The 25,679-nt window shown below is 42.2% G+C and overlaps 1 protein-coding gene across 3 annotated transcripts in view; it reads right to left on the reverse strand.

Annotated features, from left to right (window-relative positions):
* Positions 1-550: 550 nt before the first annotated feature.
* Positions 551-25,679, reverse strand: part of VWC2 (von Willebrand factor C domain containing 2) — a 57,740-nt gene continuing 32,611 nt past the window's right edge. For all 3 annotated transcript variants that reach the window (XM_061369613.1, XM_061369615.1, XM_061369614.1), the window contains exon 4: positions 551-1,040. In XM_061369613.1, the coding sequence (XP_061225597.1) occupies positions 889-1,040 (152 nt within the window). In that variant the 3' untranslated portion in view covers positions 551-888. The remainder of the gene's footprint in view (positions 1,041-25,679) is intronic.

Raw genomic sequence — 25,679 nt, forward strand, 5'->3', positions numbered from 1 at the left:
CACTGCTCCACATTCATTATGCATTACATTAATAATGCTACGTGATTACTTACCATAATTTCCACCAGCTATGTTGCTTATGCCATAGAGAAGTTTGTCCTGCTGAAATATGTTATGTTTGAACTGAATATTAGGTAATGATATTGTCGGATTAAATTTTTATAACAGCAGTTATGAGAGACCAGTTTCCTGTTACCCACTACTCCAAGTTATCTTGGTGATGGACCAGTAGGTATGCACCAGTGGAACAGAAAGAAGGAGCTGACCCAGCTGTACACTACAGCAATATTCTCTGAAAGCATATTTTGTTCCATCCTCTTCAAAAGCAAGAATGTTATTCTTGCTTTTGAAGCACATTTCTGTCATATGCTGCTGCTTTCCTGGCCCACTATACTGAAAATAAGCAAAAACCAACCAAACAAACAAAAAAACCAACCAAACAAACCCCAAACAAAACAAAAAACCTCTGAGAAAATCCTTATATGATGAAACTAGAATAGAAATGCAATGTTTTAGCCATGGCGCATGTATACAACAGGACAGGCAATGATACAGTACTTTAATCTGTATTGTCTATATAAAACATTTATTTTTAAGCTCTATAATGATATTATAGAAATACATAGAATATTTATAGAGTGTATTTTAGTGTACTCACTGTGAAAATAACACATTTATTAAGACAGGTATTCTTATGTCCAAACATTTTAAATATATGCACTTCTCTGCCTTGCAGTATCATGTTACTTTGAAAAAGAAAATATCAGTATTTTATTCTTTGCTCCTCACCAGAATCTTCTCATTCAGATTTCCCTGGGTCATCTAGGGTGCTCACTGCTGTGAGATATTTTATAAAAACCACGAAAAGTACTTAGATTTGTAGATTTGCTATATTTGCTTGCATTCATGTCTAGTGCACATAGCTTGCCGTTCAATTCTCCAAGTGCCTTCTTCATAAGTACAGTGACATATAGTGCATTCATCAGTTTTCACCTCCCGGCCTGCTGGAATGACAATGGTTTCTGCAAAGCAGTTCGGGCCTAAAAAAAAAGGGAAGAGTTTATTGTGTGACATCAATAGCACACAGTAATCTGACATAGTTCACTTTTAGTCTGAAGCATGGAAAATCTAACACAAGGTGAGTAACACCGGGCACATTAAACAAGAATGAGCATCATGCCCGAGGCTGTCCTGCCCTGCACAGGGGAAGGCACACTAAAGGCTTTCTGTGAAACATGGAACTGTGACGGTGACCTCGGCACAAACTGACAATGCAGATGAATACAGATTTACGCTAGTGAAAATGCCAGCTATTGGTAATGCAACAGTGTGACTGTAGGTTACTGGAGAGCTGAGTGTAAGTGTTACTACTTTTTTCCCATTGGAAACAAGCATTGTATTTCATGTGGTAATCAAAATATCAGATTAGTTTATTTTCCATTTCATGAGAAAACAGTCATTTTCCAGTTGAGTGGAATAGTTCTAGCCTCTTCTGAATGGAGATGCTTTTTGTGCATAAAATGCAATATTCCATTTTATGTTAAATCAGCAAGTCTACAAACTCCCCTTTTCAAAGTACACTGAAATAGCTTCATTTCCAAGGGCATGACAGGAGAACAACCCACAAGCACAATGTTCAGAAGACAAATCTAGTTCTTTCAGAAGGTGACATCTTCCCTCTGCTGCAGGAGGCTATGAGTACTGTATTATCTACAGTCCTGTTAAAAAGAAGTCTGATTCTGCACTGAAAATCCACACACACTTGCAAAGCAGCACTAAATCCTACCAATCATCTATCTATAAACTGTCATATCCTCGGGGGAATTATAGTATCACAGTATCACAGTATGCTAGAGATTGGAAGGGACTCAAAAGATCATCAATCCCCCTGCCGGAGCAGGAACACCTAGATAAGGTTACACAGGAACGTGTCCAGGCGGGTTTTTAATGTCTCCAGAGAAGGAGACTCCACAACCTCCCTGGGCAGCCTGTTCCAGTGTTCCGTCACCCACTGAGAAGAAGTTTCTTCTCAAGTTTAAGTGGAACCTCTTGTGTTCCAGTTTGTACCCACTGCCCCTTGTCCTATCATTGTTTGCCACTGAGAAGAGCCTGGCTCCATCCTCATGACACTCCCCCTTTATATATTTATATACACTAATAAGGTCACCCCTCAGTCTCCTCTTCTCCAAACTATAGAGACCCAGCTCCCTCAGTCTTTCCTCATAAGGGAGATGCTCCACTCCCTTAATCATCTTAGTTGCCCTGCACTGGACTCTCTCCAGCAGGTCCCTGTCCTTCTTAAACTGAGGGGCCCAGAACTGGACACAATATTCCAGATGAGGTCTCACCAGGGCTGAGTAGAGGGGAAGGAGGACCTCTCTCGACCTACTAACCACCCCCCTTCTAATACACCCCAGGATGCCATTGGCCTTCTTGGCCACAAGGGCACAGTGTCGGCTCATGGTCACCCTGTCGTCCACTAGGACCCCCAGGTCCCTCTCCCCTACACTGCTCTCTAACAGGTCGTTCCCCAACCTATACTGGAACCTGGGGTTGTTCCTGCCCAGATGCAGGACTCTACACTTTCCCTTGTTATATTTCATCAAGTTATTCCCCGCCCAGCTCTCCAGCCTGTCCAGGTCCCTCTGGATGGCAGCACAGCCTTCTGGCGTGTCGGCCACCCCTCCCAGCTTAGTGTCATCAGCAAACCTGCTGATAGTACACTCAATTCCCTCATCTAAATCATTGATGATTTATCCCTTCCATTCACTAAGCACACACAAGAGGTGCTCGGGCAGAATCTGGCCACTCAACAGCATTTTGGTGGCACTATCCATCATGGTAGGATGGGCCATACATAATGGCCAACATATATTGACATGATACTGCTGAAACTCTTGAATGAATATGGGTGTGCAAAACATTCATCAACTGCCAACCTGTTTGCCATACAAGTAAATGAATTACACATGAGGCTCTGTCTTCCATTGCCGGGTCTACTCTGAGACCTAAGCCAAACAGTATGATTGCTTCTATTTTTTAAAGTGCTTCCTCTGAAAACAAAAGGTAGGGGCACACTGCACATTCTAGGGCACAAACCAAACAGCTACAAATCATCTTTAGTAGTTATCTCTTCAGATCATGTTATGTATTTGGGTACTGACACAGCAGCCTGAGAATCAGATGCAAACTGGCAGTAATGACGGCCTTTCCTCTGTGAAGAGCTACCCTCTAAGAGAGACACCTGCCAGACCTGCAGAAATTTGCTTCACCAAGTTGTACCATTAATCCTCTGGATATTTAAGCTGGTATTTATTCTATCTGTAACATGTGGCTTCTTTGATAGTTTTGAGTGGCTTCTTGTCTAGTCGAGGCTTTGGATGCAGAACAGATAGCAAAGTACAGTGTATCTCATGTAAAATTACCTGCTTTACTAACCTAAAGTTACTGTGCTACTTTTGTGTTTGCAGCCCCCTCAGTCTGTCCATACAAGGTATCACTGATCCGGACAACCCAGGAAGGAGGACTCTGGCATGGCAGACACGCTCCTGGGTCCCACCACATGCTGGGAGGTACCCCAGCTTTCACCTGAGATGAAGCAGTGTTCTTAACAATGCTCTCCTTAGTGGAACTTTAAAAGATTTAAACTCTAATCTATGAAATTCTGTTTCAATTAAATACAGAATTATTCTTGTACCTGATGAACTTTCATCCCAAGATGGGTTTGTCTGCACATTAGGTAAAGAAACCTGAGTGCTTTGCATGCCAGCCTGTAACGGCCCCGTGTTTTACAAAGCTGTATGATATAAAGAGTTAAAATACTAAAAGCAGAATCTACTTTCCACAGTGAATTTGTATGAAACCTACAAGACCACTTGAAATTTAAACACTATGTAAAAGGCACAAGAGGAACACCAGTGATGTCAATCCCCTGTGCAGGATTTATTTCATTCTGGGAAAGTAAATGTTACAGGCTGTGCTTGGTTACAAAAAACAGCTAGGGAATGAAGTAAAAACAGTGCAACACACACAATATAATTCACTAGGATTCCAAATGTAAGTGCCTCCATTCACAACTAGCAGCACCTCAATGCAATGTGTACCAGTCCTTCTTACATCAGAAAGTTGTTACATGTAAAGATACAAGTTAGCCCTCAATAGTTAAACTATTTTAGATGGGGAAAGTCACTGTTTGGGTAAAGCTAAATAAAGAAGAGCAATAACCATCTACTTGAGAAAGGGACCCACAAAAGTAAATGACAGCAACAAATATTTTTTTAGTATCATGCAACTTTTCTACAGAAAACTGCCTATTTCCTGGTTCTGCATTTGCACCCATCATCACTGTAACTGCAAATCCAATATAGAACTTAGACTGGCAATAACCAACTGGTATCCTTGCCTCATCTTTTTCTTTGCAATACTGTGTGCACACAATATTGTGGTTAATGTTACAGAAAAGGTCATCAATGAAAAGGCTGAACTGACTATATTACTGCAACACCCTGCACATAAATGTCAGTATAATATAGTGTCCAAACAAGGGAAAACAATTCCATTGCTCTCCTTTTATCATTTCTCCAAACCTTCAGACCTCTTCTAGGGAAAAAAACAACCAACCAACCAACTGAGCTTCACCCCAAACCTCATTTAGTATTGAACCTGTATGAGCTAGCCCTGGCTTTTGGTGTCTTGTGGCCCCCTTCCACCAAACAGGCAATACTCATCCCTTTCCTTTTCCTCTGAGGAGCAGTCACAGAAACCAGACTGGCTAGAGGCAACTGGTCTGCAGTGATGAAGAATGCATGGGGTGGCAGTGGCAGGACCTGGCTACACCTGCACCGCCAGCAGTCCTTCCGGGGCCCTGCCAGTCGGACAGATGATGCTGATGAAGCAGCTAATGATCCACCTGTCTGCCTAAAAGCACAGGGGGAAACTGAGGAACCAACGATTTTAAGCAGAGTAAGCAAAGCAGGTACACAAAGGCTGGTGTTAGGGTCAAGTGTTATTTCCTCACTGTTTCTTAGCAGAGGGAGGCAGAAGCACGTGTCTCCTCTACATTCAAACTGGATGAACTGCCTTGAAGGTGCAGCATTTGCCAAAATACTGCTTTACCTGAAACTGGGAAGCTTATATTGAATTAGCATGAACTTCAGATTCCCATCATAAGGGGCACACCATTTTTTAGTGTTTTTTAAATGTTTGCAAAATCACCTGACTTAGCACATGAAAAGCATTTCAGAGTGAACTGGGGCTGTTCCAGCTCCAAAGCCGTGGTGTGGTCTTTCTGACTATAAGTTGCTATTGCAGGAATAGCGGATCTCTTCTCCTTGGTCTACAAAGCAGGCGGCCTGCTTTCTGAGCTCCTCCTTGGTGATACTATCCTGCGCATCCTCACCACTCAGTGCTCATGCAGTGCAGCAGTGGCTTGTTTGAGCTTGTTTATCTATAGTATAAACCTCCTGGGCCCCATCCCCAACTGCATACACACAGCTCTAAGGAAGCTGCATGTTTTCACAGTACATGAAGATCTTGCCATATCACTCTTAAATCTGGCAGAAAATTCAATATGACATACTGTATCAATTCCAAGTGCAGCTTGAAATCTAACACGACATCATTTGTTTTCCTAAAGTATGTACTGGCGCTGTCAGACTCCACTTGAGCCATACCATGCTGGTATCAGCAGAGGTTTCTTTCCTAGGGCTATGGCACAGTTGCTGCTGTCTCAGTGATGTCTTGAAGCAGCTAGTTCAGTGCAAATCCTCAGTTCTCATGCTGAGCACTAGACTGGCATGCAGCTCTCAGCTTCCCTGCATCTGAAATATTGAGTCCTAACTTCCAAAAGCAACATTTATATTGGGATCTAAGAAACTAGGAAGACATATTGGTGGTTAACTCATTCGGAGTTTATAATGGAATTTACTGATTTGGGTTCAAACTTAAACAGGGGAGACTTAGGTTGGATAGAATGAAGAAAATCTTTACTCCGAGAGTGGTGAGGCACTGGAACAGGCTGCCCAAGGAAGCTGTGGCTGCCTCATCCCTGGCAGTGTTCAAGGCCAGGTTGGACAGGTCTTTGAGCAACCCGGTCTAGTGGAAGGTGTCCCAGCTTTTAGCAGTGGGGTTTGAAATGGATGATCTTAATGTGTCTTCCAATCCAAACCATTCTATGATTATACGATTCTATGAATGGGAACCTCACCTTTTAAATGCTTAAAAAGTATAAAAATACAACTGGGGAGACTGCTGCTATTGTGATTTTTTTCGAAGGCTTTACACTGGTCCTGTGAAAAGCTTCCAATGACTTCTCTGTTATGCTTCACAGTTGACAAATGCAACAACCTCATTAAAATGCAAATTTTGTTATCTCGGAAGAAAACAGCCAATACCAATTGTCGGCAGAGAATGCCCAAGCCACTCACCTACAGAAGCAACAGCACCTGTAACCTTGACAACCTCACAAGAGGCTCTCAGAAGCTTCTTCTCCTCCTCCTCCTCTCCTTCCACAAAACCACAGCTGTACACTACAGAGCTGTGCCTATTTCCTCTGCAGCCTGCCCTTGCTTTTGCATGGGCACATGTTCCCATCAGTTCCAAAATGTAAGATACAGCAATTTGGTAAATTGTGTTTTAATCAACTGTTTTCATCATGTGTTAAACCAAATTATGGACAAAGAAATCTGTTTGACTGCGAGTGTTTGCCTGAAGAATAAGTCATGGCAAATTTCCGCCTATTAGAACTACGGTGACAAACTGTAATATAACACTTTAATGTAGGACTGCTTTGGGCTGTGCATTGGACTTACTCCCTAATAGCTTTTCTTTGAATAGCTCCTTGCAGCAGTCAAACAGGTCACTTCCAAGGTACCTGACAGCAGTCCCATCTACCCTGAGAGTTTTAATGGTATTCCTCACTGCAGTATTAGAATGCTTTGTAAATGACATAACCTCAACATGCAGTTTAGCCCCAATTTGTTTCTAATTTACTTTCAAACTTCAGGGAGAGATTTCCAACGGTTACAGGAAAAGACAGATCCTACACTTTGCCCTGGAAGTCTTGGGAACCATGACATTACAACACAAGAAACACCGTGCTGGTTGAGATTAGAGGTCCACCTCCAGCAGCCAAAAGGAGATGCCTGGGAAGTATATGGGGACACAGCAAGCACACATGCCCAACTTCCAGCACTTTCTGAATCAGAGATTTTGTAAATGGCTCCAGTGCTTAATTAATGAAGTTAATGGATTGAGTTAAATACATTTCTTTATGATGAACCTCTCCAACATCCTGCTGAGCCCACATAAACAGCACTTGGTGGCAAAGAGGTCCAAAGCTCTGGTGCACAGTGTAAAAGAGTTTCCTGTTGTTGCCCAATGCTTTCCACCTACCACCTAAACTTGGTATTCCCAAATCCTCATAGTGGAAGAGGTAGTAACAACCAGGCAGTAACAACCACCCCCTTTGCTTATAGATCTGCATGACGCTTCCCCTTCCTCCCATCACCTCACCTGCAGCCTGAGGAGCCTGGTTCTGAGCCCTGACCATGCTTGCTGACTTCTTCACACCTCTCCCACTTGCGTTACCTCTGTTTTGGGCTGAAGACCAGACCTGTGCACACAAGCAAGTTGCAGAAACAGCACAGACTTACACAGTAGCACAGTGGTATTCCCTGTTTTGTTTCCCATTTCCCTCCTACTCCCTGACATTTGCATTTCTGTTGTGACCACTGGTTGAAAAGTTGAGCTGGCGTTTTCAGGACACTGAATTTTATACCAGATAGAAATCATACAGAAACAAATATTCTGCTACATCAAGCCAAATCTGCTGCTGCCTTTCTGCATTACAGAAAAACTTCACTTTCCAAGCAATGCTACTTGACAATCTTCCATGTTCAGTAAGAGCGTTCCTGTTGTTCAGTCATTTCAGTAACACACCAGGGAAGGTGAGACCTTCCCCTCACCTTTCAGACACTTCTTTCTGATGTTAAGACTTCCTCCAGGAAGTTTATTGCAGATGCCAGTAAAACTGATGAAACACCAAGCTGGAAGAAGAGATGTAAACAATTTCCTCACCTGCATTTCAAGCTGTCTGCTGCAGATGAGCTGGAATGCCACAGCACAAACCCAAGGACTATTCCACACTCCAGATGGAAGTTACACGGGGGAGGTGGGACAGCCAAGGACCAAATCAAGGATAAAGGGTAGCTATACCTGTTTCCCTTACGTACCTGCTAAGATGTTTGAGGTGGATTTCAAAATCTGCTAATGCAGCATGGTGAGTCAAAATGAAGCTGCTCTGCCGTGCTGCACTGAAGCAGCAAGATTTCTGAGATGCAGGCATTACCTCCCTCATCCCTCTCAAATCTAATCACTTCCTCAAGAGATGGTATTGGTACCTACTTTGTGCCCTTCTAATCCCTCATCTCTTCTTAAGGGTCTGTATTTCCCTGACCCGATTCTGTTTCCCTCTCATGTGGATACACATAAATACATCTATCTCCTGCGAAACGTCAGCTTGGAAGATAAAGCACAAAAAGCATCTGGCATAAGTCGCCTGTGACTGGGATTACAGCAGATTCTCATTCTCTCACAGAAATAAGTTCATCACCCCTGCTGCTGTCACGATTCTGACTGCTCCCAATCCAGCACAACCTTTTACTTTACTTCAGTACCTTTGAATGCTACTGAACCGAGTCCAGAAGAGAGTTTGCAATTACAGAGGAAGGATTCACGGAGACCCAATTTTAAGAGCAATCTGGGACCCTCAAGAACCATGTATTATTTCTGTAGTTTACCAATGCCTTAAGACAATGGCTGCCAGAGAACTATGGCAATAGTTCTGAATAGTACTGGAAGTCTATGAGACTTTCAGTAAACGTGCATATAAATGACAGGGAGAAATAAAATAAAGGTATTCATGCATTTGGTGATTTTAGCTAGCTGCTATGGGAAGTAACAAAAAGACAGTGTATGCAATGTGCTATCTTTCATGAAAGTGATGTTTTGCTTATGCTAGAGGCTCGGTGCTTTTAAGAATAATAAAACTCCTCCCTCTGTTAGGGTGTCCTGGGTTCAGCAGTAGCAGTCATTTTTTCTCCTTCTTAGTAGTTGGTGCAGTGCTGTGGTTTTGACTTTCAGCCTGGGAACAGCGCTGATAACACTGACGTTTTTAGTTGTTGCTCAGTAACATTTAGCCTGACCAAGGACTCTGTGAGCCTCATGCTCTGCCAGGGAAGAGGGGAAGCCAGGAGGAAGCAGAGACAGGACACCTGACCCAAACTGCCCAAAGAGGTATTCCATACCACAGCACATCACTCCCAGTATATAAACTGGGGGCAGTTACCTGGAAGGGCTAGATCACAGCTTGGTTGGGCTGGGTATCGGTCGGTGGGTGGTGAGTGGTTGTATTCTCTTCCCTTGTTATTTCCCTTATCATTATTATTATTGGTGGTAGCAGCAGTGGTTTGTGTTATACCTTAGTTACTGGACTGCTCTTATCTCAACCCATGGGAGTTATATTCTTTTGATTCTTCTCCCCATCCCTCCAGGAGCAGGGGGGGAAGAGAGTGGAAGAAGGGGGAGTGAGTGATCAGCTATGTGGTTCTGGGTTGCTGGCTGGGCTTAAACCATGACATAGGGTCATGCTTTGCTAGAAGCACAGGGGACTGGCAGATTGAAAGAAAGTCTGTCAAGGGCAAAACAATTAAAAATAAGATTTTGCCACCTGATTTAGAAGGATGGGTACAGCAGCATCTGCTGTGAGTGGACAGACAGAAGAGAGCTCAGTGAAGTACTCCAGCAACTAAATGGGGCGGCTGTATCCTCAACAGCACTGCTTTGGCAAAGTGGATAGCAAAGCTCCAGCTGTTCCTTAGTCTAACTGTACCTCTGCATGTGTGTGTGTGTGTGTGTGCATTTTCTTTAATGCATAAGATAGAAAAATCTATAATCCTACTTAGAGTTGGGCTTTAATATTCTGCTTATAAGACTCACAAGACCTATTTATGATTAAGTTCTATTGCTTTACTTTTTCATTTATCATGCTTGGCAGCACTACTGATCAACATTTAGTTCCATCCCTAATCCCAGAAACTGAAGAAGTGTCCCAGTGTCCTCTGGGACACAAAACAAAGCCACCATGGCCACTGGACAGATCCTTCCCAGCTCTGATTCTCCATCCCCTTGCACTTTGTGGTGATGTTAGTATCCCTGGAATGACAATGCAAAATGCTACCAAAACCATGGCTGCAGTTACCTCTGCACAGGAAGAAACTGCTTGCAGAAAGGGAATGGCCACTGCCGATGGCCCCTTGGATTTTCACGTGTATTCAGAGAGCAGAATTTGAGATGTCTGCTTTTTGTGTGTTGAACAAAAAGAAGCAAAGGAACATCGACCACTACACAGTCCAATTCTGCACAAGCCAAACAGAAAGCCTCAGAGCATAAAAGGTACCGATTAAATAGGAGGCTTAAGTGCCATAAAAATAAACTCCATCAAACAACTTCCTTTATCAGAGAAAATATAGAAAGACTTGAATGCTCTGCTTAAAATGATTTTCAGAAGTCCTGCAACTTGTAAAGAGATATTGTGTTCCACCCAGAAATGGCACCAATTAGACATGAGCTGAACATGGTGTGCATCTTTCACAAAATAAACACATAGAAGCCAGCAAGCCGTGCATCAATTCTGCGCTCAGCTTTCTTGCAGCTCAGGCACCACCCAGACGATTAGGAAACTAGAGACTCGGGGCTTGAATGTGGCAGGAAAACTCATGTCAGATGCCTCCTTAGATAACTGAAACACTCAGGAGCTGACACTGCTCACCTGCAGCTCACTGCTGAACCTGCCTGCTGGGAACAGGTTTTCACCGATGTTATGCTTGCAGGGACTACCTGCCTGTGCTCCCCAAAGTTCTCTGCTCCCTGCTTCACTGGCCAGGCTAGACCGTGAACTAGCCTGGATTAAAGTTGTCCTGGAAGACAGGAGGGCTGATTTTGGCCCAGGATATGATCTTCAGCGCAGCATCCTGCAGGGATGCTTGCAGTGAAGTGGGGTATGCAGCAAAAACATGAGCTACTTGCTTAGAAAACTACTTCTGAAGCCCAGAGAGGGCAGTCACATCTCAGAAACCAAACTGATAAATTGCTAAGTTTTCCCTTAGTTACAGAAGCTGCCGCAGCATTGCCAGGCACTGTGGGGACATACTGCAAGCATGGCGGCTTAAAAGCTCTGCTGTGGAGGTTAATGCATGGGGGCTAATCCTTCCCTTTCGTAAGCTGTTTATTCATCCCAGTGACCCTGCCTGGGAGCCTGGTTGAAGCCCTACTCAGCACTAAGACATCTTCACACTGGAAAACATCAGTTGACTCTTCAGACTAAGCAAGGCATGTGAAATGCCTTTGTCGAAAGATCCTCAACAAGTTACCCTAAAAACTATTACGCAAATTTAAATAGACTCAGCACTTCTAAAAACACACACTACAGGCCAGTAATTTAATGCATCAGAGATCTGCTGCAAACCCTAAAAGTACATTTTAATTAGCCAAAACACAGTAGCACCGGTGGGCTGCAGCATCTATCAAGCAGGTCAGTTAGGTCGCTCAGAAGTGTACAGCAGCTTAGGTGGTGACGTGCACGACTGTATGTGTCAGGAAACACACACTAAATGCAGGATGCTAATGGAGGAAGAGATTTTGAGAATTATTATGGAAAAATCCCTAAAGACTTCAACTAAATTGAAAGTTAAAGTGGTACCAAAGCATAGTATAATGCTGCTTTGGCAATGAAGTGGAATCTAAATAGACTAATTTTCCAGTCACTATAAAGCACTGGGTAGTGAGAATGTAAGGATGGTCAGTAGCTACCGACTGCTACAAGGAGTTATTCGATGAAATTAACAAAACATTATCAGCCAAGCATCAGCCATATTCTCACCACATTTTAGGATAGAATACTGTTAAATCAGGGGTTAACTTTCTTACTGAGATGATTTATTTATGTACTTATGATCTTCAGTATTACTGAGGATGATTTATATCAAAATACTGAATGTAGTGTCATTCAATTCCAGAAAGACTGTCAGAGCAGACAGTAACAACTCTCCCAATTAAATAGTTCCCTTACAAAATTAAGTATTTTATAAGGCATTGGTTTGGCTATTTTGTTGTTATTTTAGGTTCTGTCACCATAACCAAAGCTTTGGGTTTTTGTGTTAATTATGACTTTACCGGCTTGCCTACACAGACAGATTTCTAGCCCCTCATCCAAATTCACTAGAGGTGGTTTGCTGTGATTGTAGTTGTACAGATGTACTTAACATGTCTCTCTCTAGATAATCAGCTGCTGAAATGATACACACTAATCTAGAAACAGTCGTTATCACTGAAGGAGCAGTGGTTTGAGGTTTCAGACACCTGTGTGACCCTCTCATACAGGCAAGCTGTGAGCAATGTTGTCAGCTGCTCGCAAAGGTAACAGAAGTTGAGACTGAAAGGCAATAAAGTTCATGCAATAACAGAAATAAGTGGTCCATCACATCTGAACTGCTCAGCTTCAAACCCGGAGACTGTTCCTGTGGCAGTTTCTGGACTGTATCTGCGATGTTTGGCTCATTTTATCCATTTTCTTTGAGTTAGGTGACAAAAGGTAAGAACCCAGCAGAGATCGATCCCAGTGCAACTGTTATTTAAAACATTAAAAAACACCGTTCCACAAAGGTCTTTCTTTACTATATATATTGAAGTCTGACCGCCTTCTCTTCCCCTTCCACCTTTCCTACTTAGAATGTTTCAGAAAATCTGTCACCTAAAACCAGATAAATGGTGCCCTTTACAACAGGGATAAAAGTGACAGCGATCTATGCTGAAAAATGAATTATAATTGTCGGCGTGTCATACATCACTTTAAAATACAATGACTTCCAACAACATCCTTTGCCATGCATTGTTAGCTTCATTGACTGAAATAAGAAGCTGTACTTCTGAAAAAACAGGTGTAGTGCACTGGAATCAGAATGGAAACTGAAGAAGCTGTTTCCTCACCAATCCTAATGAATCACTACTATCTTTAGGTGTGAAAATTTATAAAATATAAAGTTATCATGCTGGTAGTTTTAACATTACTAATATCATGTGAAAATACCGGTAAAGAACAGGTATTTCTGCCTAAGAAAAAAAAATCAACTCTTAAGATGCACCCAAGTTACTCCAAAACTGAGAAAAATCACAGCACTTTTATGAGCAAAAGACAGGCTATGCTTTGCCCTCCATGCTGCTGAATCAATAATTCTACCGTTTCTTGCCCTTTAATGATTTTCCTCTGGTGGTTATGAAGCACAGCAGTGAGACAGCTTGCTTTTGAAAGACTGTATTTTGTGCCTGTTCAGGAAGCCAAAGAGAAAGTATCTGGAAAACACTGCTGTGAGAGCATGCCCTTCCTGCCCCTCATACCCTGAGCTGCTCTGTTCCCGTGCTCCACCAGGATGTGACCCAGAGAAAGCCTGGCTTTGGTACCTACACCAGCACACTCCTGGAGAGCTCTGAGAACAAGTCACTCGGCACCCAACTTTGCCACCTAAACCCAAGGGATCTGGTCCGAGCCGGCCATCTGTCTATGGAAGGAAAACAACAGTCACCTCCAGGGGCAAGTCACTGCACCCCCTTCAGCCACATGTTGCAACAATGGTTCACAAGCCTGGTCTGCCATTTGTTCCCCTCACCAGCATGCAGACGTCCTCCTCATAGTTCAGCCCAAGTTCTGACATGGGCTTGTACTGCTTGCTTATCTCACAGAGCTCTTGCCCTTCATGCCAGGTGCCCAACAAAGCTGCTCTACCACTGCCCTGCTCAACTGGACAGAGAAGACAAAACATAATGAAAGCCTTGCGGGTTGGGGTAAGGACAGAGAGAGACCACTCAATTACTGCCATGGGCAAAACAGACTCAATTTGGGAAATTAGTTTAATTTATTACCAATCAAATCAGAGTAGGATAATGAGAAATAAAACTAAATCTGAAAAACACCTTCCTCCCACCCCTCCCATCCTCCTGGGCTTAACTTCACTCCCAAATTCTCTACTTCCTCCTCCTCACTGGCACGCCGGGGGGGGGGGGGGGGGGGGGGGAATGGGGCCTATGGTCAATTCATCTTATACTGTCTCTGCTGCTGCTTCCTCCTCAGGGAAGCACTCCTCACACTCTTTCACTGCTACAATGTGGGATTCCTCCCATGGGAGACAGTCCTCCACCAACCTTTCTAACGTGAGTCTTTCCCATGGGATGCAGCTCTTCATGAACTGCTCCAACAGTTGCAACACAAAAATTCATCATTATCAGAAGTCAATTCCCTCTCATTTGTGTCTGCTTCACCATTTCACAAGTCACGAATCAACAGCTGGCTAACAGAGATCCTTTGGGGTAGGAAGAGTGGAAAACCAGAAGATGGAAGGGTGATTCACTGCAAGGGCAAAAGAGTAGGAAGACACTAGTGCTGGAAGAAACCAAATTAGTGGGATTGCAAGCAGGAAAGAAAAAGGCAGGAAACAGGCCAGGTGACTGGCAAAATTATTTTAAGGGCACGTCTCTTTGTGGAGATGGAAAGAAAGGTGATTCAAAGTGTGAGACATGAATTATGAAAGATACGGGAAGTGGTTTTGTTAAATGCAAAAGATTGTCTCTCTGAGTTACGCAAATACTTTCATCTTGAGAGAAGAGCAGCAGCACAGAAATTGCATGTCACTCACAGGGGCAGACATAAAAGGATCTCACTCACTACCCAAATGAAATCTTCCATAGAGTAGTGCTTGACTTTGTATCTGGTGTCTGAATCCAACATTTTCCCATGCAGTTATTAGCACACATTTTCTTTCCATTACACAGGTGTGTGAAATTGGGAAGGGCACAACAAGGAGTCAATCACCTCAGAGGAGACAGATTTGTATGTACATGGACGCATGTCAGCTGGGTCAGAGTCTAGTGAAAGAAACATAAAGTCATGAGGGTAAACTGCATGTTTCCTTTCACGTTCCCACTGCAACACTGCTCGCTTAGAGACCTCAGTTTTTAGGCAATGCAATCTCATAATCTAAGCAGCCAAAATTCGTAGAATGAAGGTTGCAAAGATGTCTGCTCCTCTGAGAAGGAAGAGACAAGATATTCCCAGACAGCAGCTGAACTATTTAAATGTCCTACCGCTTAGCCAAAAGCTCTGGAGGATGCAAGCACTACCAACATTACTGAAGTTCCTGTTCACAGGAGTAGCCAGCAAAGATGCTCTGGGGAAAGTAAGAAATCAGAACAGGCCTTTTGTTAAATTAACAGTCCAGAAAACTCTGTCTTCACAAAAACCAAACTGGCTTCCAGGCAATGGCCTCCAGGATGGCCATGCTGCCACTGGGAGCCTGGGCTACATCTTAGATCTCTCTTTTCCAACACGTTAAACCTCTGGAGCAGTTATTGAGGCATGAAAGCTAGTCTTTGTATTTACAGTAATAGAATCACTGTAAACCTACTCTTAAATATTTCCACATATTATACATTTCTTCTTGTAAAATTATCCCCAAAGGCAAGTATTATGGAAATAAAAATTCTAGGGGAAAAACAGCTGGTGCTTTAATGTTTATCTGAAAGCTATGTTTGTTTTCTCCCAGGCAAAACCAGAGCCATATGAAATTGTAAATGATTCCCGAGACACCCTGAACTGTTTTTTGTAAAACTTAGATTAGTGCACTAAAAAAAGAGTAGCAAATAAAATGAAAGCAGCAAAACTAAAAATTACATTTTACTTTTCTAATGAAGTTATTAATCCAAAATGTCCTACAACCAACAATTAAAGCACTTGGTTTACAATGTTAGCTACTCCATTTGTCTTTGGGATATTCTTCTACTCTACAGTGATAAAAATGCTTGCTTGCCGCATACAAGGCATAAGCTTAAGGGAGACCTGGGAAGCTGGTGTGGAATGTAAGTCATTAGTTTACAGAAACCCCCTAGAAGGCAAAACTAAATTAAAAGGAGGTGCTCTTAATTACAGAGTGGACCAAAGTGTTGCAAAATACATGTGATTCAGAGACGTGGAAAGGGGATGTTTCCTGGAGAAAGCCAATGTCACAGCAAAGGGGGAATATCAGCCCAAGAGGAAAAAAACACCAGCTCGTTTTGATTCATTCCTTTTCATGAAGTGTGGTTTATTTCTGGCTTGCTCAGGGGCTTAACTTACAAACATTCCTTTTGAACTGATACCAGAAGCTTTAGTAGCACAATACGTACTCGTAAAGTCTACAACCACTAATGGATTAGTAATTTCTTTTCTCATTCTTTATTCCAAGTATGTGTGTAATTTATGCATGTCATTGAAATCTGTGTATTAATGTGCATAAAAAATGAGGTCTGTAATGAATCTCTGTGGAACGAAAGCTTTGGATGGGTTTTCAAGAGTGGCTGGAGAAGAGAAAAGGGAAGGAGGAGTTTTAAGCAGTCTCATTTCTACTAAAGAATGCATGAAGATTGGAGGACAGAAGATCCAGTCCACAAACAGCCAAAGAGTCATACGATATCTACACTGATTTCCTTCCCTTTGTATTTGTACTTTTTTTTTGCTTATAGCATTGTAAACTCTTCAGCGCTGAGGCTCTTTCTTGCAAGTTTGGGGTTTTTTTTTGGCATAGGACCTTGCAAGTTAGATCATCGATCCTAATTTGGAAAATAATTACAGTAATTACGATGAACATTTTTCTTTCTATAGGACCTTTCAGGGCTTTGCCTGATAGTCCAAATGCTAAGTGTTAGTTATTTGCCACAGCTACTAAATTATGAAGTAGCAAATCTCACTGAACAGTAAGGAAAAGTTGAGACTTAAAGGAATTCTCTCACGGGTGTGTTAGAGATGAAGGAAACCAAAAATGGCCACAGTCAGAAAAGCTTCCAGGGCTCTAACATTAGTAAAACAAATGTACACACACATTGTAACACCCCAAAATTAACAAGGTGGCTCTGCAGTGATTGACTTGCAGTGTCCACCAAACACTAAAAAGTCACTCATAGTGCTGTGGGAGCTGGCAAATATTGTGCCTCTACAGACTCCATGACTCTATAAACCTTGTCCACATGTCCCCTCCTCCATCTTCTTTCCAAAAGGAAGAGAGGCATCCTTTTCAGTCTCTTCTTTTTGGCCAGCCCCATGCCTTCTAGCATGCTAGCTGCTCATCTTTGCACCTTCTTTCCGTCTGCTCCAGCCTTTTTCAGGTGCAGAGACCAGGACAGCACACAGTGCTCACACATGAGTGTGCTGGTGGGGAAAAAAAATGAACCATCTATTTCATTCTAATTATCCTTCCTGGTTATGGACAGTATTTTCAATTAAGGGCAGTATTTCACTGGCTGTGTTACCTGCCACCGCGTACCAAGCTGGTGATTTCAAACTTCTCAGTAACCGCACCTGAGCTGCTACAGCCACTTCCCAGCCTAGCACAGAGACACCGTCAAGATTATTTACCCTATAGGCATCACTGTACACTGAACCATAGAATCACAGAATCATAGAATAGTTAGGGTTGGAAAGGACCTTAAGATCATCAAGTTCCAACCCCCCTGACATGGGCAGGGACACCCCACACTAAACCGTATTCCCCAAGGCCTCGTCCAACCTGGCTTTGAACACTGCCAGGGATGGAGCATTCACAACCTCCCTGGGCAACCTATTCCAGTGCCTCACCACCCTAACAGGAAAGAATTTCCTCCTTATATCCAATCTAAACTTCCCCTGTTTGAGTTTTAACCCATTACCCCTTGTCCTACCACTACAGTCCCTAATGAAGAGTCCATCCCCAGCATCCCTATAGGCCCCCTTCAGATACTGGAAGGCTGCTATGAGGTCTCCACGCAGCCTTCTCTTCTCCAGGCTGCACGGGCCCCAACTTTCTCAGCCTATCTTCATATGGGAGGTGCTTCAGTCCCCTGATCATCCTCATAGCCCTCCTCTGGACTTGTTCCAACAGTTCCATGTCCTTTTTATGTTGAGGACACCAGAACTGCACACAATACTCCAAGTGAGGTCTCACCAGAGCAGAATAAAGGGGCAGGATCACCTCCTTCAACCTGCTGGTCACACTCCTTTTGATGCAGCCCAGGATACGGTCAGCTTTCTGGGCTGCAAGCACACACTGAAGCCGGATCATGTTCATTTTCTCATCGACCAGCACCCCCAAGTCCTTCTCCGCAGGGCTGCTCTGAATCTCTTCTCTGCCCACCCTGGAGCTGTGTCTGGGATTGCTTCAATCCAGGTGTAGGACCTTGCACTTGGCATGGTTAAACTTCATGAGGTTGGCATCAGCCCACCTCACAAGTGTGTCAAGGTCCCTCTGGATGGCATTCCTTCCCTCCAGCGTATCAACCGAACCACACAGCTTGGTGTCATCGGCAAACTCGCTGAGGGTGCACTCAATCCCACTGTCCATGACAGTGACAAAGATGCTAAACAAGATCGACCCCAACACCTATCCCTGAGGGACACCACTCATTATGGTCTCCAGCTGGACATTGAGCCATTGACCACAACTCTTTGTGTGTGTCCATCCAGCCAGCTCTTTATCCACCGAGTGGTCCACTTATCAAATTGATGTCTCTCCAATTTAGAGACAAGGATGTCTTGTGGGACAGTGTCGAATGCTTTACACAAATCCAGGTATATGACATCAACTGCTTTACCCCTGTCCATCAGTTTTGTAGCCCCATCATAGAAGGCCACCAAATTGGTCAGGCAGGATTTCCCATTGGTGAAGCCATGCTGGCTGTCACCAAGCACCTTGCTGTTTTTCATGTGCCTTAGCATGCCTTCCAGGAGAATCTGCTCCAAGATTTTGCCAGGCACAGAGGTGAGACTGACTGGTCTGTAATTCCCTGGGTCAAACGGGGAACGCTGCTTGTCATCTTTTTACGCACTCATTTTGTGAGCTACTTTTGGAGATGTTTGCCACTGGCGTAGCATCTGACTATCCAAAAGAGTTTTGTACCATCCAAAAGGGTTTTGTACCATCCAAACTGCAGAAATCAACTGCATGCTCCCTGTTGGATGTTGATTCCCTCAGGAATTAAGGCAGGAATGCCTTGACCCTCATGCCCCTAACATTTTGCTCTATTGGACTCTCTTTCTGTGAATGTATCTGACCATTTTTCAAATCCATGCAAACTCCTGACAGCCAAGGGAAACTGTGGCAATGACTTCCAGTCTCACTCTAATGTCTAAAAAATCACTTATATCCCTTTGCTTAGTTTGAGCCTTCACATAATAATTTCACTGAGCTAGACTAGTTCTTTTAATGTGAGAGACAGCAGAGGTGTTATTCCTAGGATGAGCAGCTGAAGTTCTTGATAATAAGAATTTTCTCCTTTACGATGCCTTCCAGCCAAGAACTGCAAACCCTATCTTGGGACTTACATGCTGTAAGATTAGCCAGATGTCTATGAATTTATAGTCTGAGGATCTGTTCACTTTCTTAAGCAAGAGAATAGCAATGATTTTTAATACAGTTTTCTCATTATATTTTGAAAAAGAGAAAATCACCTAAATCCTTTAGATGAAAGTGACCATTTTTCTTAAAACTGCAGTACAGAGACACCAACCAATTTCTAACAACCATTAAATATACTCTTGCTATCTAATGTGCATATGGAAATAAGGTTTGCAGTATTACTATTTTACAGGCTAACAAGGGATCACACTTCGTTTCTAAATTGCAGCACAAAAAAACACCACCACCACCAAAAAAAAAAAAAACCAACAAAAAATACCCAAACCCAAACCCCTAAACCCGAGAATAATTTTTAAGGGAAGTCTTTACCATAATGCTGTGAATAAGACCACTTTAATGCTTTCAAATAGACTAAAGCACTTCGCAATGGAAACTTTTATGCAGAATTTTGCATAATTGTAGGCAAATTACATCAAGGAATAAAATACATCAGGGAGTCAATTCCCTGAGGCATGAGTGTCAGTTGATTTCTACTTTATTAGGAACACTGCTCCAGGTAAAAATATCCCAGCAGCAGGGCAAAATAATCCAGTTGCAAAGATAAGATTCCCTGAGGGAATCATATGCAAACAGAAGCAACGGCTCTTCAAAATGCCAGCAATAGAAAATGCAGTAAAACACACCTTCATCTTGGGCTAGCGCTGCAAACACCAGAACTGTGAAAGAATACTGGACTAAATCAAAATACCCCAATCACGGTTAAATAATCAGACTGATAAATTCAGATTTCTGATTTTAAGCCTCTTTGGCATTGTTGTGTCATTTTTTCCTGGGTGCAGTCTTAGCAAATAAAACACCTGTACAAATGTAATGATGAGATTTGTATTTTAGCTAATTATGGCATATTTACGCATATTAAAGAAAACTGTGGTGACAAATAATTACTGAATACACATACTGATGAGTCCGAAAGGGGCAAATTTTTAAAAAAGGATAAAATGTCAGATATAATGGAAGACAGGAAGAAAAACTGCTTTTTATCTCTGGCACTTTCTCTTCTTAGTCTTCATTTCTTTTCAAAGGGGAGCTTTTAAAAGTCGTACTCAGTCACTTGTTCTTCTCAGTAACTAATCTATTACATGTCCTTCCTGCACACAACATTGCTTTTAAAAGACCATTTCAAACAGTGGTTTCTGGTTAAAAGCCAGATTTCATTTCCAGGCTGTTAAAAAGTGAGAAAAAAACATCTAAAGGAGAGGGCTAGCCTGCCAAGCCATATTTGACCACATCTGACTCCCATTACAGACAGACTTCCTATGGCTTGTATTCTTATTTGTTTGCTTTCTATTAAAAGAAAGATTTAAAGAAAAGCTTCCACTCCAGACACATTTATTTTTTTTTCCCTTAAGATGCTCCTCCGCCCTGTGTTCAGTTTTCAAATGTGAGCTTTGTGAGAAGATTGGAGGAAGACTGTGGAGGACATTCAGCCATATACACTTAGGAGAACAGAGCACCTTGGCCACATGGCAATAGAGGATGAATGAGGATGGTAAAAGAACTTGGGGGAAAGTAAGAGTGAGGGAATTACACAAACAAGGTTCCCGCACTGAAATGTTCATGTCTGCATGTTCAGACAACCAGGCCCAAGGCATTAGGAAGATTTCAAAAGACTATAAATGAAACTTAAGAGTACCGTTCCTCCAGCTATCAAAGCATGAGCACCTTGCACCTAAATGAGCTTTTCCAAATCTACCCACTGCCAAGTCTATGTGCATTACGCTAGTACCTATGTGTTTCAAAACAGACAAACCTCTGAGGCCCTGGATTTATTATTACAACGATTTCCTCCAAAAACATGTTTGTTTTTTTTTTTTCTAAAGAGTCTCCCTCCAAAATCACCCCCCTCTCCCCATCAGAGCTTTATACTGCCTGCAGAAATTACATTAATTAGCACTACCTTCTACAAAGACAGACAGGAGTTTAGGGGAAAAGCAGTAATCACTCAGTACCTCATCTCTGGACATGCTGGATTACACATACATTTGTTTCTCAGCGCCTGTGGTCATACGAATAGGCACAGGTGCCAGATCATTGAAGCAGTGGACTATAAACAAGAAATGTCTTTTGAAAATATGTTTGTTTGAAGGACAGAAGACAAAGATTCTTTGAAGGATTACAAGACAAACAGTGGCAAGTCTGAAACACTGTCAGATCCCTTCAGCTGCATGAGTCCAGGGACTTTTAAACCTTGAGGGAAGATTTACCCAGCAGAGGTGTAATTAAACATGCCTGGAGAGCACACTTACAAAGTGCCTCAAGGATTGCTCTTGGCTGTATGAGTTTTGTCCGTCTTGCTCAAAACATGGAACTTGTCCAAGCACTTTCAGGAAAACACAACCAGCGATCAGCCTGCTCCTCACTCCCAGCTGGCACTCACGGGTCTCCTCCTCAACGTGCCAGCTTGGAACTTCCTGATCGCTACTCTGTGCTGGGTCACACTCTCACAACAGAAATACACACACTGAAGTTCCCTGCAGTGGAAAACAGCTTGTTCTAAAGGTCAGCACCCTTTGGCTCATCCACATATACCTAGGTACGTGGTCCTGCTACCACTGCACAGGCTAGTAAGAAATCAGAGAAGGGAAGAATAAGCCTGTGTTCTGGGGCAAAAGACTTTTTATTGAAGAGATTTACAGAAAGCAACAGATTGTTGTAACAAAAGCATATAAAAGATAACTGATGTGAGAACGGAGTCCATCAGTTACGATACCTCATTCCCATTTACTGGAAAATAGGTCACTCTGCATGGATGTCTTACCTTTACAAAATCAGGTATTACGGGTCCATTCATTATGAGGCAAGTCTAGGAGATTATTATGGGAGAAATTCCAAAACAAGTTTTTTTTAAAAAAAAAAAAAAACACCTGAACATTAGAAGACAAGTTTTGGTTCCATCAAAATCACTGGAAGCTCTGACCAGCCCACAGTCACAGTGGCAACAGTATGTAAAATATAATAACGAGAGTATAGAAATCAACCACAATAGGTTCTGTCAGCAGTATCATAACAACCCTACTTTTTCTCTCACCGAGTAGCACTAACTCCATGTGATAGCCATACACTTATTCCATGTTTCCATCTGTCAGTCATGGAGGAGAGAGAAACTGTTACAGTCTGAGCTGGAAAATCTACATCAGGTAAGTTTAAGTTGTACACCAGAATTTTCTTTCTATGCAGGACTGTTTTGCCACAAGGGCACCTTTTCAAGATGGCTGCCATGATGAAAATTGAATGCTGCGGTGTTAATTCAGTTTGTACTTCAGTTACTACCAGCCCACAGAGTGCTGAGAAGTTTCTGTGCTATTAAAACAAAACCCACCTGCTTGAAAGTGCATCCCATATTTGTTCTGCAGCTACATTCTCAACCAATTGTCCCAGCAGAGCAGTACAAGGCACACTACACAAGATGCAAGTTTCAGCTGGCTGTTACCACAGGACATACCTTCACGGAGTGCTCTTCTGTAAGTTGCCCAGATCTGCATGCAAACTGCAACTGACAAAATCTTGAATTAAGGTGAAATACTAGTGAATAAGGATGCTGGTATTACCTTGGGGATTCACATAGCTATATCACAGGTTTTCGGCTGTCAAAGCACTCATCAAAGACTGATAAGGGAAACACTGTAGATTAACAATACTAAAGGACAGATGCAACTTGAGCAGATGTTTAGTATATGGGAAGATCACTCAGCTATTGAAGCCTTTTTTGTGTAGTTCTTAAGCACTCTGGCAAAAAAACCCAACAAACACTGCTGGAGCAGGCCCTGTTTGCCTGTTGGTACATCAGTAAGCTCCACCAGATGTTGCTGGTGATAGACTGGCTACACGAAGTGGAAAGGCAAACATTCAATAACTCCACAAAGAAACACTTTGAAAGCTACTTTCCTTCACTTCAATGTCCTGATCAGGTGTCCTAGTGAAAAATACATTTTCAGACCTAAGCAGAATTAGGTCTGCAAAGATCTCAAGAAATTAATTCAGACCTGTTTTTAACACTCAAACCAGAAGGAGCTGGACTCAAGAAGGTCTCTGACACACTTGCCTTGGCGCCTTTCCTACTGTGCTGCTAACAGTAGCTAGGACTACAGAAAAAAACCCACAACATACAAAACAGGCAATTTTATTTAGAAGAACAGTGCAGCACAAGCCCTACTGAAAACTTTCCAAGGCCATCTATCTGAATTATTGATAAATGCAACACCATCCAAAGAATTGATGGTGTAAACAAAACATCTATAAAGTTTCTGGAATGTGCTCAACAGTAATAAAGGACAAAAAATCCTCTGAACTTGCATCATGCTTTTATTAAAAGGATATATCCAAAAATGCCCTAACATAAAACATGGGATAGAGCAAAAACATTCCTTTGGAGCAAACAGCTGCAGGTTAAAAAAACAGAGGAAAACACCCTATCATCTCATCAACATTTACTGAAGGCTCATGAACCTGCGGGTCAATGAAATCTAGCCTAACCTGCCTAGTAACAGAGAGGAGCTACAGAACAAGTTTCTCCATGTCTTTGATGACTTCTTCCAGCTAACCAAAGACCCCTGCAAGAAAATCCCTCTTCTCAAATCATCTCTACACCACAAACAGCTTTGCTTGTGCTTCACCCCACACACAACAGACCCCACCCAGTCAGTCCTAATACTGGTGGTACATGCATACACATGTGGCATTCTGGTGGGGCTCTGCAATGATGCAGCATGTCCATTACAAAATAAATTTAAAATGTGCAACACAAATTAACTAAAGATTAATCATGTTGTTAATATGGGCTCAAAATCTGCAAGCACTGACAGATCAAAATGCCTTTTCAGTGTGGTGATTGATGAGTGAACTTGCAGGCATGGAAAACTGGGAAATCTACATAATTGGACAAGAATTTGCTGGAAAATACACCTTTTTTGTGTGTGTGCAAATGTACATCATGCTTTCTTTTGCAGAAACTGCAGCAATTTGTATGCCACCTCCACATCCCCAAAGGTACAATGAGAGTTATCAATAAACACTACCACAAACTTTCGTTTGCCAAAACAAAACCTTATTCACTCTCATCTAGCATTTAAGTGAAGGAAAGGAGACAGCTCCTGCAATGCAAATGTCTCCTGCCAGGACCAACAAGTAATGGATGGATAGCCAATACTAAAAGGAAGACTAGAGATTCAGTAGATCCCAAAGCAGCCCGGAGCTTTTGAAATGAGTTTGCATGAGTTTGTAAGAAAGGCTTGCCAAATCAGGCATAGAATTATTTAGTTCCCCTCTAGTATTTCAAAGTTGTCATCCATAGATAGTTATATATATATATAATTGAAATATAAATGTCTATAATGCATATATATACACACACATATGTATACATATATATGTCTGTGTGGGTGCCACAATTAAGAATGCGTTCATCCTTCCTAGGCTGCCACTGAGAGGTGGTTATCAAGGCCAAAACAGAACCTAGAAACAGGCAAAAACCAACGCAAAACTTGTCACCTCAGGCTGTAACAAGTTGAAATTTCTGATTACAGCTCAATTACTAAAACACGTTGGTGGAGGACACCTACCCTTTTAGAAGCACAAGCCAAAATATATTTACCATGTATTACGGCAGCCCTTCAGTAGCATTTTCTGCTCAGGAAAGCGAGAAGATAGATTAAAGCAATTACAGAATACATTGCAGGGGACATTACTAATGGGACTGAGTTGTGATCCTGCCATTAGTTTGTTATATAAATATGATTTTATATACAATTTATACACTGCCCTTGCCAATAAGGTATTGAAATTACACCAAAAATCAGTGTAGGAGCAGGGTTTTCAAAATTAAGAATATGTATATGCACATACATATGTGTGTTTATATATATGCACACAGACACACACAACTCTGCTGTATTATATAGTACATTGTTATATAATGTACATATAATTATATACTGTACTGTATGTCCACATGCAGAAAGTGTAAAGAGAATGATAGTATTATATGCATATGGTTAAAATATTAGAAATATATTAGCAATATTGTCATTGTCAGAAGACTGCCAATGGCAATAATTTCTTCTTTTACATTCTTGGCAATATCCGGGTTTGCTGCACCAGGCTTTTTTAGATACAATTCATTCTAGCACTAAAGCAGTGCACAAGTTGCAGGGA

This window comes from Neopsephotus bourkii, unplaced genomic scaffold (genome assembly GCF_033783945.1).
Source record: "Neopsephotus bourkii isolate Nb327-2 ecotype Australia unplaced genomic scaffold, CSIRO-AGI_Nbou_v1 NB_1508, whole genome shotgun sequence".
NCBI classification, from domain to species: Eukaryota; Metazoa; Chordata; class Aves; order Psittaciformes; family Psittacidae; genus Neopsephotus; species Neopsephotus bourkii.